Genomic DNA, 17,248 nt, shown 5'->3' on the forward strand with positions numbered 1-17,248 from the left:
TTCTTTCTTCCAGCTGACAAAATAGAAAGGGGAGGAGGATGTTCTTCCCATAAAATACAAGAAAACCTTCGAGCGCCAGCCAGCCGGATATAAATATGCTCGGATAGTCTTGCCGAAGCTTGAACTTTTAATCTCAAGGCAGGGATTTGGCCTACCTATCCGTGGTCTCTCTGTTCGAGCTGACAAATGTAATATATTGGTGACTAAAATCAAAGAATTATATTTAGAATTTATAATTGTTTCCAGAATTTTATCAGATGTTTTATTTACAAAAAAAAAAATACGAAAATATATAATAACGTCCCTTCGTTCTTCGCCTTATCTTAATTTGTGTAATTATCTTAATTTATATAAGAATACTCATTACAAAAATTTAATGGCCACTCACGAGGTCATGAAAATAAATTAAAAATACTCAGAGTAAACTGAGCCACATCTCCACTCACGAGGTTATGAAAATAAATAAAAAATACTCAGAGTAAACGAGCCACATGGCCACTCACGAGGTTATGAAAATAAATTAAGAAAATTATCACAAATTGTCGGCGGAGCAAGGGGGGAAGAGCTGCAAGAAGAAAATGTTGAAGAAAAAAAGAAAAAAAAAAAAATTTTAATCATTTTCTTGTTGGAAAATGATTAAAATTTTACTAATGGCGAGAGAGGTTTAAATTTTCACTAAAAAGAGATAAATTAATTAAGAAAAATGTCAACTGACATAAACAAAAAAAAAAAAAAAACAAAACAAAGAATTTACAATTTTCTATAAGCTTCCAGGTTAGCCCGCTGCCATCTTAGACTACAAGTTGAAGCACAACACTGCCGTGCCCCTTCCAGGTTAGCCCGCTGCCATCTTAGATTGCATCATCACTTAATTTACCTTGTGTGGTAAGCACTGTAGCATCCCTCAATGCATAAGTTGACGTTACAGGTGCCACACATCCACACCGTCGTTCGACGCACTTTGGCAGCGTGGCACAACTTGCATCGCTGCGCACGCACATTTTTCAATGGCAAATGCATTTCTGACGGTGTGGCTGGTAGCGCTGGTGGTCGAGGCACGGCTAATGGTTTGTGCTTCTGCAGTATTTGTTCTGCCAACTGCAATCGGAAATCCCTATTTCCGATTCGAGTGTGGTTGTGTTTATAGATTACGTACGCATTCTGTATCGAGACGTTCAAAAGTCGGCGGAAAAGTTTTTTGTACCAGACCATGTTGCGCACTCTCTCCACGGGGTAGGCATGAAGCATTTGATCTTTATGATCTATGCCGCCCATGGAGAGGTTATAGTCTAAGACTACTTCAGGCTTGTACCTGAAGTAGCCGTACTTTTCTTTTCCGCCGACCTTGATGTCGTGGAACGTAGACAGCATGGCCACCACGCTCTTATCCAACCACACAACCACACTCAAATCTTTGGTTGTGCTAAAACAAACCTCTCCCGCCTTCATGTTTTTTTTGTTTTTCCCTTTGAGGGACTCAGGGACAAATTCCCTGTTCAACCGAAGAGTGCCCATCGTATCAGTTTTGTGTTTAGCCTTTAAAAGCCTTGATAATAAAGGGGCGGTATAAAAATTGTCCATAACCAGTGTATGGCCTCTATTGAACAAGGGTCTCATCAAGCTAAACACAATTTGAGACGTGGCACTCCCGGGCTCATCCTCAACCTCATGGGTTACATCCGCTTCTTGTGGTGCCTCTTGCGGCACGTGGACGTGCCCCTTGCCCGTATATACCTCCATCTTCCACAAATAGCCGGTTCTTGACTCGCACAATTCATAGCTCTTTATACCAACCCTAGCCCGTTTTGTAGCAATTAACTGTGCGAAGGACAGTCGCCCTTTCCATAAAAGGAGCGACTCGTCAATTGCCACATTTTGCTCAGGTAGGTATAAAGAGCTAAATCTTTGATTGAGATGTTCAATCACCGGCATAACTTTGTGGAGTTTGTTGGTATGTGCGGGCAAGGAGGTGTTGTCTACAAAGTGTAGACATCTTTTAAGAAGCAAGAAGCGGTTGTAGCCCATGAGCTCCCCGAAATTCCCGACTCGCAGCTGTTCCATTTTGGGATACCAGTATTCTCGCTCACAATTGACCACAACGAGCGATTGCAGCATAATAATGCCAAAAAACGTCCAGATCTCGTCGTTTGTGGTATCTCTCCACCGACTTAATCTGGAGCTGGGTTTTGAAGCATTATTATGCTGCAATTGTCGCCCATACCGGTTGGTTTCGCGGACAATGAGAGCGATAATATTGGCATCCCAAATTTCCTCAAATATCTCCAAAGGAGTTAGTTCAGAGATATCAAATGTTGGGCCAGAAGGCCCGATAAACTCTTCCCTAACTCCTTCGAAGTTATCTGGATTGCTCCGCCAATCAAAGTTAATAAAGTCTTCGGACTCCGTCATAGCCCGAAGACGAACGTCGCTCTTCACGTCTAGCTGGTGTACCACTTCCGCAAGGCCAGGATCCTCGGAACCCTCGAACTCCGTAGGGAATTCGAAGACGTTCCGCTGCCGCACTGCCGAAATGTCGATGAGGTCATCGACGTCAGCGTCTTCGTCAATGTCGCTACCGACGTTGACGTCAATTTCCTCATCGACATCACTGTCGACTCCTGCAATTATATATTTTTTTATATTATTTACATAAAAGAGGCAGCACATAAAACAATCAAATTTTAAATTTTGTAACTAACCGATCTCGTACGATGCGGCACTTCTTCCAGATCCTGGCATTGCCGAAGTGGTAGACTCTGAAACAATTTAAAAATGTTAGTTCAATGTCCATAACCACTTCAAAAAAACTTAAAAATATAATACTAACCAGGTGTAAATCCGACGAATTCTATTTCCACCGCCACAGGGTTAACAGGCGCCTCCAATGCCGGAATTATCCCTGTGGACGGTGTGAAGAGTAACTTTCTTTTCCTGTTAATAACAAAAAAGTAAACATGTATTTTGTTTCTCTAAAAAGTGTGACTCGTCCGACTGTGTCGATCATGAAATCTTGCTCTCCAAGTTAGAACATTAAGTTTATTGAAATATTAGTGGCAGAAAAGTATCAAAAAGAAAATATTAACGGTACAGATTCTTCTGGCGCTTTTCCTTACTAATGGGTGTGCCCCAGGTCTCGATACCAATACCTCTTTTATTTTTAATTTATTTATATGATCTTTCTTACTAATATAAATACTAATATTAATATAATATATTATTAATTATTATATAATAACTATATTATTATTATAATAAATTATTGTTTAATGCAAGAAAACACTTACTTTGGTTGAGGCGGCGTTCCAGACTCTGAGGTGACACGAGGTGGGTGAGTGAGTGGGTGAGGTTGAGGTAAATCTTGATCTTTCGGGATGCCTTAAAATAATAATAGTCATAAGTCTTACGACTTTTGTGTTAAACGAAGCACAATAATTAACTTTCTTACCTAACAAATCCGGCTTTATGGGAGACATATAGATGGATGGAGGCGTGCCCTCGATACAATCTTGGTTATCGGCCTCGGCCGTTTCTGGAAGAAAGTACAATGTAAAGTACTGCGTGAGTTAAAGCAAAATATAATTTCAGTCTATCCGTCATAGGCTCGGAAACAGTTAGGTACTCAATAGGGTTGAGGTCGCAGTTGTACGGTGGCAATCTAACGACCTCATGGCCATTGTCAGCTAATAACTTGTCGATTTTATAATTTTTCGGCGGTTTGTGTTGTTTAATTAATAGATATAGTTCTGGTTTTGTACTCTCGCTGGGAAATTCAATGTTGATGAATGTTTTAGATGTCTTCTGTTCATTAGGGGATCGTTATTTTTTTGGCTTCTTTCTTAATGTTAGTGTTTCTTGATATTTAAATCGGGACGTGGAATTATTCTCTTCTTTTTTCTAGCTGGTTCTTGAATCTTGATATTCTTTTGAAAAAATTTATGTCTTCGTCTTATAATTTTATTCTTCTTGATTCTTATTTTTGAATATGTTATCTTTTACAATCTTCTTGGAAATCGTGTGATCATCGTCTTCATCGGTGCCCAGCCGGTGCGCGCACTTAGTTTAGGCACGCACCGACTGGCAGGGTCGCCATGAAATATTAAAACTTGTTGGTGGATTAAAATGATGGAAGGCGTTGTAGGAGACGTGTTTAATTGGTGAAGGCTTATGATCGACTCTTTCTACCGACTAACATTAATTATAATAAAATCTTATAAGCTATTGTCTTACAGATATTTCTTAATCTAGCCTAAATAATTTTGTATCACCTTTTGTTCAAATTCATCGCGTAAGCAACCTACATATTACAGTGGGCTTGTAGCCACTCAACCATCACCTGTTTTCTATTATTCATGTTTGGTGGCTTATTCTCTTCCTTACTGTGATAAGGGGCGTTATCCATCATAATTATAGAGTTGCGTGGTATATTGGGTAGTAATTTTTCTGTAAGCCACTTTGTAAAATTCTCCGCATTCATTTGGTCGTGATAATCCCCCGTTTCGGTGTCTGCCTTAAACATTAAAACGGCATTGTCAACAAAGCCAGTCTCGCTTCCCGCGTGAACTATTATCCATCGGCGGCCGGGGCTGTCGTTCCGTCTCACTCCTACATCGGTTGCTGTTTGCCAACATTTTTTTACTGAGTAGTGCGCGTGTATCCACGTTTCGTCGAGATAAATAACGGGTCTTTTGTTAGCACCAAGCAAGTCATTTTGTTTCATACGGCGTAAATATTTAGCCCTCCATGCTTTTATTTGGGGTCTTTCAATTAGAACCAGTCTTTTTTGGTAACATCGTTTAAATTGGTAGCCTAAATCACTTTTAATTATTTTTCTTAATGTAGTTTCACTACCAGTATAATTAAGGTCTACTTTTGCAGCCGCCAACATTTTGCGCATTGTAGGAATTTCTTTTCTTACCGTATACATTGAATGAATGATATTTCTTAATGCTGTTAGTGAAAATCCGTCGAAATATTCCTTCCTTTGCCTTTTTGCTTTGGTAGGAGTTCTCATTTTGCTGCCACTTGCTGTTGCTGACTCATGCTCTCGTCGTAATTTCGTCACAGTATTTTTTGCAACGCCTGTGGCACAAGCCACACGTTCCGTGACTTTGGTAGAATTTTGCAAAATATTCAAAATGTCTATTACTAGTTGCTTCGACATTAAAATGTCCTCAGTAGTGTTCGAAGCACTTTTTAAGGCACGGATTATATTTTGGATAACTAACTTTGAGTCTTCTTTCTCTTTTACAAAATAATTGTCCACTTTAATTATCATTTCACGAGCACGACTGTTAATTAATTTCTTACTCATTTTAACGGGTAACAGGTTACAAAACTAAACAACAAAACTCAAAAATAACAATAAAACAGGATAACAAAAACAAAAAGCTATAACAAGTACTCGATGCACGTAAGCGCGGGCTGACCTTGCGAACGGTACTGACGGTGCGACGTCGACTACGTCACCAAGATGGCCGCCAATCGCAATATCAACTTGCGGGGATTATATGCTATGTGCTAAATCAGCGGTTGGCAACCAGGCAAGGGCCACAAGGTGGAAAAATAAACTCAATTAACTCTTAGATTAAGATTAAAATTCTCTTCTTATTTCTAATCTGCCATTGTCTCTTTTTATTTTTTTGTGTTCTTTTGGTGTCATATCTTTAACTAACTTTTTACGAGCATGATATCTGTCTAAAACTTTATGTTTTACTTCTGCAACGATTTCAGGGTTAAGTTTCCTTTTTTCACGACACCGTTGCTGTCTTTCAGACGCAGATAATGCCATTTGTCCATTTACCTGATGGTAACACTCTGAATTAACAAAATAATCGACGATATAATAACCACCACCATAAGAAAACTAACAATCATTTATTATGAATATTAACTAAGGCTCTAAGTTCCATACAAAATTGACCACTCCGTCACGAGTTATACCACTCCGTCACATTTTTGTGACAGAGGTACTTCGTGACAGAGGTGTAAAATAGTAGTGTTCCAGATTGTTCCAGATCTACGAAAGAAATCAAATTCATACATCACCGCTACTTGTGTTGATAGGGAAGATGAACAGGGAAATATTCAGCCCGGTTCATGGAGGAGCCAAATACATGCCCTACAGAGTATTGGCAATCAAGGTAGCAATCATTCAGCAGAAATAGCAAGAGAGAAAAGAGATGTTTTAAAAAATATGTTTAATAACGAAGGAAGAGTTCCTTGGCAATTAATTAGCATACATTAACAATCGACTTCGAAAATCAACATTGAAACGGACAAATACACGAGCTTCTTTTGTTGTAGTATGCGTGTGTCTTTAAGTGGCTTTATAATTTTGCTTAAATGTAATTTTCGTTTAAAATAAATAATAATGTGATTTTACTTACTATGGTTTTTCTCCTCATAGAAACCGGCTTTACAAACGAATCATATTCATCAAACCATTTTGCCATTGGCTTATAAACGCTCCCTCCAGCCCCAGATCTTGTACATTTTTCGATTTTGTCGAGTTCCAAGTAGTACGTATTTCGAATACTTTTGATTTTTGATTTAACTTCATCGAGAGTCAGTTCTTCTATATTCATTCCTACACGAAGTTGTTCTAGTGCCGAAGCGCGCATTTCTTTATTTTTGTATGCATCGCAACGCTTATCCCACAAGCATTCGTGCTCTCTATAAAGTTGTACGAATTTCAAAGTATCCTCTTCGTTGAATTTTCTCGGCATTTTGTCGCAGAAATTCCAAATAAAACAACAACAAAGAACACACACCGTACGGACGTTCGCCAGTGACTGGCGAGACTCGTCTACATGTGTCCGCAACGCTGGCGCGGGGGTCGAAGGGTATGCGGGCGGAGGTCACTAGCTAGAAAAATAGACGGTCGCTCTATTCTCGCCAGCGTTGGCAGCCAGCGCTGGCTTGGCTTGAAAAACTGTTTACACAAGGCCAATACCAAGTCAGCACTGGCTGCCAGTCTTATTGGCAGCTAGTTGGTGCTCCGTGTAAACTATGCTTTACAATTAGGATAATTCCACTTTTCAAAAAATTCTTTTTTTTTTTTTTCAATTTTCTTCCATTTTTTTCTTCATCTGGTACGGGCATTACCATCTTAGATAACACTTCCCACAATGCAGGACTTTCACAGGAATTTCTTGTACGGTCGTATATCCCAAACGAAAAGATTCTGCAATTGTTTTGAACGAGTCGCCAGTAGCCAAGAACCTGGAACAGTAATAATTTAAATTAACTACAGATTTTTTCACTGCCAGATACAATTTGCAAAGATAAATGGAAAAGTTTAAGGGATGGGTTTCACAGAAATGTGAAAAAAAGAAAAAATAAGAGTGGAGATGCTGCTACAAAAAATAAAAAGTGGAAGTTCGAGAGTCAAATGCAATTCTTAATACCATATCTACAAGAAAGGGCAACAAAGAGTAATTTTGATGACGCTGCATCTGTTTCTAGTGATGATAATACTATTCAGTCAGTAGCTTCACCACTATCACCTACATCTACATCGACATTCAAAACAATTACAGCCCGAAAAAAGAAGCAAACTGAAAAACGAAATCCATCAGTAGCCAACATGCTACAGAATTATTTGGATTCGCGACTAACTCCAAGTTCAGCGAGTCAGCCAGATAATCCTATAAATTCTTTTTTCAAAGCTATGGCTGATACAGTAATAACTTTGCCCCCAGATTTGCAGTTGAAAGCTAAAAATAAAATTTTTAGTATAGTCTCAGAGATAGAATACAGTAGAACTCCAATTATCCGAATTAATGGGGACCGGGACCCATTCGGATAATCAAATATTCGGATAATCGGATTTTTTTTAAAAAAATTGCCATTGGAGAGAATAAAAGCTACGTTTTGATATTGCACTATTTTTTTATTGAATTAAATGAAAGAAACATGAAATTTTCACATGTTTTAAATATAAATAAAATGTACTTATGTACAAGTTTAGAAATAAAAATCATTGTTTTTTAAACATCTCCGTTAATGTAAGCTGTTTTGCGGTCTTCAACCGTTTTCGGGCAGCCAGGTCACGCATTCGCTTGACGGTAAGCAGTTGCAAGTGGTCACACTCGGGCTGACGCTCCATCCACTTCAAAGCAGTCTCGAGGCCGGCAAATGCTTCACTAGCTGATGGTCCAGCGTCTACTTCAACATCAGCAGAAAGTTCTTCTTCCACTTCAACATCTTCTCTCACACTTACAACAATTTCATCGTCATTGAGAATTTGAAAACCAGGGTCAGACGTGTCACAAGCCATCCACTCTCCTACATCTTCAGCACTTACTTCTGTACAACCAGGAATTTTTACAATCATTTTTCTTATTTCCTCTAGTGACAACGCATCTTCATCATCATCATCCTCTCCATATTCTTGTTTCTCATTTTCTTCAGATTCTTTTTTTTTGTTCTTCTCAGACGGTAGGCCTTTCAGTTTATTCCACGCACGTCTTAGCGTCACTGCCGTAACCAAACTCCAAGCTTCCGCTACCATGTAACAGCAGTCCTTTAAATTTATTTTGCTATGATTTGCCAAAACCAATTCTTCATCTTCAGCACCTTCGATCAGCAGTTTTCTCAGCAGTTGCCTTCTGTAATGGCGCTTCATTGTTTCAATAACAGACTGGTCCATGGGTTGCAGCAAACTTGTAACATTGGGAGGCAAAAACGTCGTTTTAAACTGCCCATTCTCTCTTTCCAACAGTTCTGCTGTAGGATGAGTGGGTGCGTTATCAACAATTAAAAGCACCTTACTGCCTTCTTTTCCCACCGATTTTTGGTGCTTTTTCACTTCAGGAATAAACACTTCATCATACCATTCGGTAAACAAAGCTGCAGTCATCCAGGCCTTGGGTTGACTTTTGTAGAAGAGTGGAAGTTTTTTTACGTTTTTAAATGCTCTTGGATTTCTTGACTTTCCTATCAAAAGAAGTGGCAGTTTATGATTTCCAGTGGAGTTGGCACAGTTAAGCACTGTAACACGTTCTTTACTGACCTTATGTCCAGGGGCACTAGATTCCCTTTTAGAAGCCAAAGTGGTTTTTGGTAATGCTTTCCAAACAAGGCCAGTTTCATCGGCATTATAAACAAACTCCGGATCATAGGATTCTGATGCAGTTTTAAATTTTTCAATAAAATTTTCAGCAGCTGCAGAGTCTGCTGAAAGCTTCTCACCAGCCAAATCTAACTCGCGTACACCATGCCTGAATTTAAAATTCCTTAGCCAGCCGTTACTAGCCTTAAAAGATGAATAACCAAGCTTTTCTGCTAAGATTTTGGCTTTTTCACAAAGGATTGGACCTGAAATCGGATTTCCCATAGAACGTTGCTGCAAAAACCATTTAAACACGGCATCTTCCAAATTTTTGTTGGTTGCTGACTTCATTGTTTTCCTGGAGGAACTTCCATCTTCATTTTCAAGCACCGAAACAAAGTTTAAAAGTGTTGACTTACTGTTTTTAATGTCAGAAATTGTTGCTTGTCCAACATCATAAATCTCAGACAACTTCTTACCCGTTACACCTTTATCGAGTTGCTCTATAATTTTCAGTTTGTCCGCTAACGATAGCACAACACGTTTTCTTTTCGAAGCCATGGTATAAAAACAATACAGTATTGTACACGCACAAACAAAAGTAAGCCGTAGCGAAAGAGTAGCGTCCTGGAGCAAGGTCAATAGCACACTGGCTAATCAAAACAAACAATGACAGGTGCGCCGTGACTGCAATGCGCCGGAACTTGTCTTAACTTGCCGCCGTGCCTACACCGACCTCGCGGGGGGAAGTCAGTGTAGGCACAACGGCAAGTTAAGACAAGTCAAGTCAAGACTTGACGCGCAAACACTGGCTTCGCGGGGGGAAGAATAATAGCGCACTTAGACTTTTTTTGGACAATTTTTTGTGATTCGGATAATCGGCGATTCGGATAGTCGGAGTTCGGATAATTGGAGTTCTACTGTATGAAAATTTTCTAAGAACGTCGACATCATTCTCAGACCAAGCTGAAGTGGTAACAAATCCATCGGTTTCCCACAATTTTGGAAAACAACATCATGATCCAGTTCCATCTACAAGACGTACTCAAGAACCACCTCTCAATAATGAAGTCCAGGAAATTCAGATAGACTGCGATAATACCCTTATTAACCGTTTTGTTGATATTCCTAATTCAGAAATATCAGACATATCAGAAAGCATCCTAAACCCTCATGCTACACAATACATGCTAACCACCGATGACCGTCTACTTCGTCAATAATAAGGTGACGGCACTAATGTTTCGATATGTATGTATGTATATATTATGTATTATTTTGGGGGACATTAGGATTGGGACGATCAGTCACAGCGCTCGGTAAAAAGTCTTCTTCTGTGAAAACATTCCTATCAAAAGGATGGATCCCGGTCTTTTTAAAGGCATTAATAATATTTGTTGGCGTCATGGTTCTGATAAATGCGGTCCCTATCAGCTCAGCTAAATCATGTATTGTTACACCTTTTCCTGGATTGTTTAGCAGCCATGATTCCATAGCGGCGTTGTAGTAGCTTTTAAATGGAGAATAAATGCCCACATCCAAAGGTTGCAGCTTTGCTGACGTATGAGGGTGTAGTGTCAATATTGTCACACCGTTTTCCTTTGCTATATCTAAGGCTTCAATGCACAAATGCGACTCGTGGTTATCCATAATTAATATTGAAGGGTTTTCTTTAGAGCTCGATGTGTTTTTGATGAAGTGTTTGATTGTGTCGACAAATAACTCGCTATTCATCCAACCAGATGGTGTAGCTAGCCCCTCATGTTCCAGGGGGAGCACCTTTAATCATGTGATCCTTATAGTTTTTCCTTGGGAAAATAAGTACCGGTGGCAAAGCTTGACCAGCTGCACTGATAATGCAGCAAGTTGTTACTAGGGTGCCTTTTTCGCCACTTGTTACTTTCCCGATATTCTTACCTTTAGGACCTATTACTTTTTGGGGTTTCTGCACTGTAACCGTTGCCGTCTCATCAAGATTGTACACTCTGGTACCATCAGCAAATGCAGAATGTCTTTTATAAACTTCTTGTAGATTATCGAAAAAGACCTTCACGGTTTCCTTATTAAAAGCTGTTGCTCTAGCCAGACTGCAAGCTTCCGGTTTGCGTAAAGAAAGTTCATTATGACGCTTGCGAAAAGATTTTAACCAGTCGATACCTGCCATCTGGTTAACAATCCATGACTGTGGCATTTTAATTTTGTTTATAACAGCCATTTCATATGCAACTTTTCGACAATCTTTTGTTGTTAGGCCGTAAAACATAAGAGCGCAGTTTTTATAATATTCAGTAAGTGCTTGTTCTTGCTCATCCGTAAAAACTCTATTAACATCATAATTCGGAACAAGCTTTACATTTTCTGTACTTTTGGATGCTTTTACTTTGACTGCATAACGTTGTAGCGTTGAAAATGGAATTCTTTTATCCCTTGCTACAGCACGTATCTTTTTTCCTGACTCAATTTCTTGAAGTGCTTCCTTCATTTGTTCTTTTGTGTGATTACCAATTTTTCTACTTATCGGGCGTTTTTTTGGCATTCTGTAAAATAAAAATAGCTATTGTAGTCATCTGGCCGATTGTATTTAGAGACGCCTGGTGATAGGTACACAGTGGGTCGACTCACTGTGCCCCCCTTAGAAACGACCCACTGTGTACCACTCATAACATTTTAATTTTATGACGCAATAAGAAAAACTTTAACTGTGCTGGCAATCTCTATTTATTGTCAAATGAGACCTTAATAAATACTTATTACGTACAAATAATAACTAAGTAGATAAAATTAATAACTACAAGAGAAGAAAACAACAAAACTTACGTGATTTTTTTACTTTTGTAGTCTTAAAACACAAATTAACGTGTATGTCGTACACCACACTTCCGAACGGCGCACCGACTAGCGTGAAGCGAGTCACGTCTGAACGCGAATCTACTGTGAAAGAGATGCAGCTATTGTCCTACTCTTTTTGCCCAATATGGTGCCGACTCAGTGTGCCCACTTGACCCACTGTTGCCACAACGACCCTATAATATGGTCAAAATGTTCCTTATAGTATGATCCATTAGTGCGTTGCCCTTAATTATAATTGAATCGGTTCATGTTAAAAGGGCGCCAGTCCAGATACCCTAATTTTCAGAAAAGAGGAAAAAACTTTGGCCTTGAAAATTAATCAAAGGAGCTTTTCTTTTGTTTATATTTTGGTACATAAATATGCTTTAACCCTATAGTTTCCTGTATTTTTTTTACTTTTATATAATATAGTTTTTTAGTTATACCTGTTTTAAGTTGGTGGACTAACGCCTTTTTAACATGTAATAGAGATTTTCATGGAATAAAAACAAACTTTTAGAAAATTATTCCGTTTAATGAACTAAAATATTAAGAAACAAAAAGAAAAAGAAAAAAAAAACATATTTTAATTAAAAATCTGTCCAATCATTGTCAATATCATGACTGCACTCTACAGTAGGACGTCCCAAGATATCTTGATAAAATTGTTGGTATTCGTGAGGCACATAGGTCAAGACCTTTGTTAGGTCTACATGTTTAATGCTTTTTAGCGGCACAAAACCCTGTTCATAAGCTCTTCTAGATGGAAAGTTATCAGGAATATGATTTTTGCGGCCTAAGTCGAAATTGTGAAGCATAAAACCGTCAATAAATTCTCTGGCTTCGATATACCATTTAAATCTTTTGTCATATATGTATTGGTGGTGGTTACTTATCCCAAATTAATCATAACATGGTGTTTGAAAACAGCCGAGTTATGTCTGGGCTCTTCTTTACGTGGGCGACGTCTTTTAACAGGACAGACCCTTCAAAACAACGTTTCTTGCAATTGCACTGAGATCTTGTAGCTCGAGATGGTCGTATAACTCCTTTATGATTGACATAACTTTTGCCCTCGATCCTTGCTTTCCGTACTTCCCGACACGATTATAGAGGATTCAGAATCCGACCTGCACATTTCCAACTTCTTTACCTTCCATTCATGAATCTACCCCCATTGAAGGTCGAAGGGATTCACCGTTAGCGGGACCTTTCTTGGTAGAATTTTCGTACGACGCTTTTTTTGCGAATTTTAAATCCCAGTTCACCCGTCAATTTTAGATGTCTTCATGGACTAAGCCAGACCTTCGTTATTTTATAAAAGCTGAAAGTTTCTTTGCGCATTGCCCCCAAACAGCCATATTCAGCCGAACGATTCACTACATCTACGATGTGTGCTTCTTCCTCAATGACAGTTCTGCAGGTCGACCAAATAGTTTGTTATGCATGTTTTTTGATTTATTTACAATTGTCCGACGCGGATTACCAAAGGGCTTTTCTGCTTGATCTGGTGAAATAACTTTCTTTCGCACGAGATTTACAGCAACTTCCAATGTTTGTACTGAGGCTTCAACTTTCTTTCTCGAAAAAATACTCGAGTACGGAACGTGTTTTTTTTTATATACGTTAGTCTGGAAGTGCCCGCGACTCTGCTCTCAGGAAGCACTTCTTGGACAGGGGACGCGGGCTGGAGATAGGTCGGCGATCTGAAACAATATTTTAAGGTAAAATTCCAGAAGAAAATGTGGCGTGACTGTGCCACTTTTGCTTGGTTTTTATACAGGGTGTTTGGTAATTAGTATATAATGACGACACGTACCCATGCTACTTTCATATGATAAACACAATACTGAAGTATAACGACGAAATAAAATTATAAAAATTTCCATACAAAATTAAAAAAAAAAAATATGTCAAAGTTTTCACGACCCTAACGTGCCCTAACTCACTGAGATCGTTGACCATCTTTAGATAGGCCGAGGCCAACGATCTCTGTAAGTTAGGGCACATTAGGGCCATGAAAACTTGGTCATAAAAAAATTAAAATTTTGTATGGAAATTTTTATAATTTTATTTCGACATTTTACTTCAGCATTGTATTTATCAGATCAAAGTAGTATGGGCATAATGGGTATAATGGGCAAACTTCTTTCATTAGCTGTAAAAAGCCTTTGCCTTCCACAGCGGAAAATGGTCTATTATCCATGATTATAAAATTCGTTATAGCTTCAGTTATTTTTTTAGATTTTGTTCCATCCTGTGAGGTTATGCTTTTTATGTTGTTTATGAAGTCATCAACATTTGGCTGTGAAGCTGCCTTGGAAACACGAACATCTATGCTTGATGGTATACTATTCATCATCATGCAGGCATCAAATAAATAATAATGTGATTTTACTTACTATGGTTTTTCTCCTCATAGAAACCGGCTTTACAAACGAATCATATTCATCAAACCATTTTGCCATTGGCTTATAAACGCTCCCTCCAGCCCCAGATCTTGTACATTTTTCGATTTTGTCGAGTTCCAAGTAGTACGTATTTCGAATACTTTTGATTTTTGATTTAACTTCATCGAGAGTCAGTTCTTCTATATTCATTCCTACACGAAGTTGTTCTAGTGCCGAAGCGCGCATTTCTTTATTTTTGTATGCATCGCAACGCTTATCCCACAAGCATTCGTGCTCTCTATAAAGTTGTACGAATTTCAAAGTATCCTCTTCGTTGAATTTTCTCGGCATTTTGTCGCAGAAATTCCAAATAAAACAACAACAAAGAACACACACCGTACGGACGTTCGCCAGTGACTGGCGAGACTCGTCTACATGTGTCCGCAACGCTGGCGCGGGGGTCGAAGGGTATGCGGGCGGAGGTCACTAGCTAGAAAAATAGACGGTCGCTCTATTCTCGCCAGCGTTGGCAGCCAGCGCTGGCTTGGCTTGAAAAACTGTTTACACAAGGCCAATACCAAGTCAGCACTGGCTGCCAGTCTTATTGGCAGCTAGTTGGTGCTCCGTGTAAACTATGCTTTACAATTAGGATAATTCCACTTTTCAAAAAATTCTTTTTTTTTTTTTTCAATTTTCTTCCATTTTTTTCTTCATCTGGTACGGGCATTACCATCTTAGATAACACTTCCCACAATGCAGGACTTTCACAGGAATTTCTTGTACGGTCGTATATCCCAAACGAAAAGATTCTGCAATTGTTTTGAACGAGTCGCCAGTAGCCAAGAACCTGGAACAGTAATAATTTAAATTAACTACAGATTTTTTCACTGCCAGATACAATTTGCAAAGATAAATGGAAAAGTTTAAGGGATGGGTTTCACAGAAATGTGAAAAAAAGAAAAAATAAGAGTGGAGATGCTGCTACAAAAAATAAAAAGTGGAAGTTCGAGAGTCAAATGCAATTCTTAATACCATATCTACAAGAAAGGGCAACAAAGAGTAATTTTGATGACGCTGCATCTGTTTCTAGTGATGATAATACTATTCAGTCAGTAGCTTCACCACTATCACCTACATCTACATCGACATTCAAAACAATTACAGCCCGAAAAAAGAAGCAAACTGAAAAACGAAATCCATCAGTAGCCAACATGCTACAGAATTATTTGGATTCGCGACTAACTCCAAGTTCAGCGAGTCAGCCAGATAATCCTATAAATTCTTTTTTCAAAGCTATGGCTGATACAGTAATAACTTTGCCCCCAGATTTGCAGTTGAAAGCTAAAAATAAAATTTTTAGTATAGTCTCAGAGATAGAATACATAAATGTATGATGTATGAAAATTTTCTAAGAACGTCGACATCATTCTCAGACCAAGCTGAAGTGGTAACAAATCCATCGGTTTCCCACAATTTTGGAAAACAACATCATGATCCAGTTCCATCTACAAGACGTACTCAAGAACCACCTCTCAATAATGAAGTCCAGGAAATTCAGATAGACTGCGATAATACCCTTATTAACCGTTTTGTTGATATTCCTAATTCAGAAATATCAGACATATCAGAAAGCATCCTAAACCCTCATGCTACACAATACATGCTAACCACCGATGACCGTCTACTTCGTCAATAATAAGGTGACGGCACTAATGTTTCGATATGTATGTATGTATATATTATGTATTATTTTGGGGGACATTAGGATTGGGACGATCAGTCACAGCGCTCGGTAAAAAGTCTTCTTCTGTGAAAACATTCCTATCAAAAGGATGGATCCCGGTCTTTTTAAAGGCATTAATAATATTTGTTGGCGTCATGGTTCTGATAAATGCGGTCCCTATCAGCTCAGCTAAATCATGTATTGTTACACCTTTTCCTGGATTGTTTAGCAGCCATGATTCCATAGCGGCGTTGTAGTAGCTTTTAAATGGAGAATAAATGCCCACATCCAAAGGTTGCAGCTTTGCTGACGTATGAGGGTGTAGTGTCAATATTGTCACACCGTTTTCCTTTGCTATATCTAAGGCTTCAATGCACAAATGCGACTCGTGGTTATCCATAATTAATATTGAAGGGTTTTCTTTAGAGCTCGATGTGTTTTTGATGAAGTGTTTGATTGTGTCGACAAATAACTCGCTATTCATCCAACCAGATGGTGTAGCTAGCCCCTCATGTTCCAGGGGGAGCACCTTTAATCATGTGATCCTTATAGTTTTTCCTTGGGAAAATAAGTACCGGTGGCAAAGCTTGACCAGCTGCACTGATAATGCAGCAAGTTGTTACTAGGGTGCCTTTTTCGCCACTTGTTACTTTCCCGATATTCTTACCTTTAGGACCTATTACTTTTTGGGGTTTCTGCACTGTAACCGTTGCCGTCTCATCAAGATTGTACACTCTGGTACCATCAGCAAATGCAGAATGTCTTTTATAAACTTCTTGTAGATTATCGAAAAAGACCTTCACGGTTTCCTTATTAAAAGCTGTTGCTCTAGCCAGACTGCAAGCTTCCGGTTTGCGTAAAGAAAGTTCATTATGACGCTTGCGAAAAGATTTTAACCAGTCGATACCTGCCATCTGGTTAACAATCCATGACTGTGGCATTTTAATTTTGTTTATAACAGCCATTTCATATGCAACTTTTCGACAATCTTTTGTTGTTAGGCCGTAAAACATAAGAGCGCAGTTTTTATAATATTCAGTAAGTGCTTGTTCTTGCTCATCCGTAAAAACTCTATTAACATCATAATTCGGAACAAGCTTTACATTTTCTGTACTTTTGGATGCTTTTACTTTGACTGCATAACGTTGTAGCGTTGAAAATGGAATTCTTTTATCCCTTGCTACAGCACGTATCTTTTTTCCTGACTCAATTTCTTGAAGTGCTTCCTTCATTTGTTCTTTTGTGTGATTACCA

General features: G+C 38.7%; 3 protein-coding genes and 1 long non-coding RNA gene across 4 annotated transcripts; all 4 read right to left on the bottom strand.

Moving 5' to 3' along the window:
• Positions 1–270: 270 nt before the first annotated feature.
• LOC123876265 (piggyBac transposable element-derived protein 4-like) lies at positions 271–3,584 on the bottom strand. The gene is made up of 5 exons (XM_045922473.1): positions 3,446–3,584; positions 3,285–3,375; positions 2,828–2,931; positions 2,700–2,756; positions 271–2,618 (listed from the first exon to the last, which is right to left on the bottom strand). Exons 1-5 carry the CDS (start codon positions 3,471–3,473, stop codon positions 874–876), a joined length of 2,025 nt encoding a protein of 674 aa, XP_045778429.1. The 5' UTR covers positions 3,474–3,584; the 3' UTR covers positions 271–873.
• LOC123876059 lies at positions 3,511–5,513 on the bottom strand. The gene is made up of 3 exons (XM_045922187.1): positions 4,308–5,513; positions 3,620–3,778; positions 3,511–3,529 (listed from the first exon to the last, which is right to left on the bottom strand). Exons 1-3 carry the CDS (start codon positions 5,309–5,311, stop codon positions 3,511–3,513), a joined length of 1,182 nt encoding a protein of 393 aa, XP_045778143.1. The 5' UTR covers positions 5,312–5,513.
• On the bottom strand, positions 3,829–4,169 carry LOC123876280. Its single transcript, XR_006798300.1, has 2 exons — positions 3,997–4,169; positions 3,829–3,920 (listed from the first exon to the last, which is right to left on the bottom strand). It is a non-coding gene; the product is annotated as an uncharacterized LOC123876280 (long non-coding RNA).
• A 2,465-nt stretch (positions 5,514–7,978) lies between the features above and the next one.
• On the bottom strand, positions 7,979–9,613 carry LOC123876060 (jerky protein homolog-like). The gene has a single exon (XM_045922188.1). The coding sequence runs from the start codon at positions 9,611–9,613 to the stop codon at positions 7,979–7,981; it is 1,635 nt and encodes a 544-aa protein (XP_045778144.1).
• Positions 9,614–17,248: the final 7,635 nt, after the last annotated feature.

The sequence above is a fragment of the Maniola jurtina genome, chromosome 21 (genome assembly GCF_905333055.1).
Source record: "Maniola jurtina chromosome 21, ilManJurt1.1, whole genome shotgun sequence".
Lineage (NCBI taxonomy): Eukaryota > Metazoa > Arthropoda > Insecta > Lepidoptera > Nymphalidae > Maniola > Maniola jurtina.

Coding starts and splice junctions, on each gene's coding strand:
- LOC123876265 (XM_045922473.1), bottom strand. CDS start 3,473: ATGTCTCCCATAAAGCCGGATTTGTTAG. Junction 3,376..3,445: donor CATAAAGCCGGATTTGTTAG/GTAAGAAAGTTA, acceptor TATTATTTTAAG/GCATCCCGAAAGATCAAGAT. Junction 2,757..2,827: donor ATTCGTCGGATTTACACCTG/GTTAGTATTATA, acceptor AAATTGTTTCAG/AGTCTACCACTTCGGCAATG.
- LOC123876059 (XM_045922187.1), bottom strand. CDS start 5,311: ATGAGTAAGAAATTAATTAACAGTCGTGCTCGTGAAATGATAATTAAA. Junction 3,779..4,307: donor GTTGAGTGGCTACAAGCCCA/CTGTAATATGTA, acceptor TAAAACATTCAT/CAACATTGAATTTCCCAGCG.
- LOC123876060 (XM_045922188.1), bottom strand. CDS start 9,613: ATGGCTTCGAAAAGAAAACGTGTTGTGCTATCGTTAGCGGACAAACTG.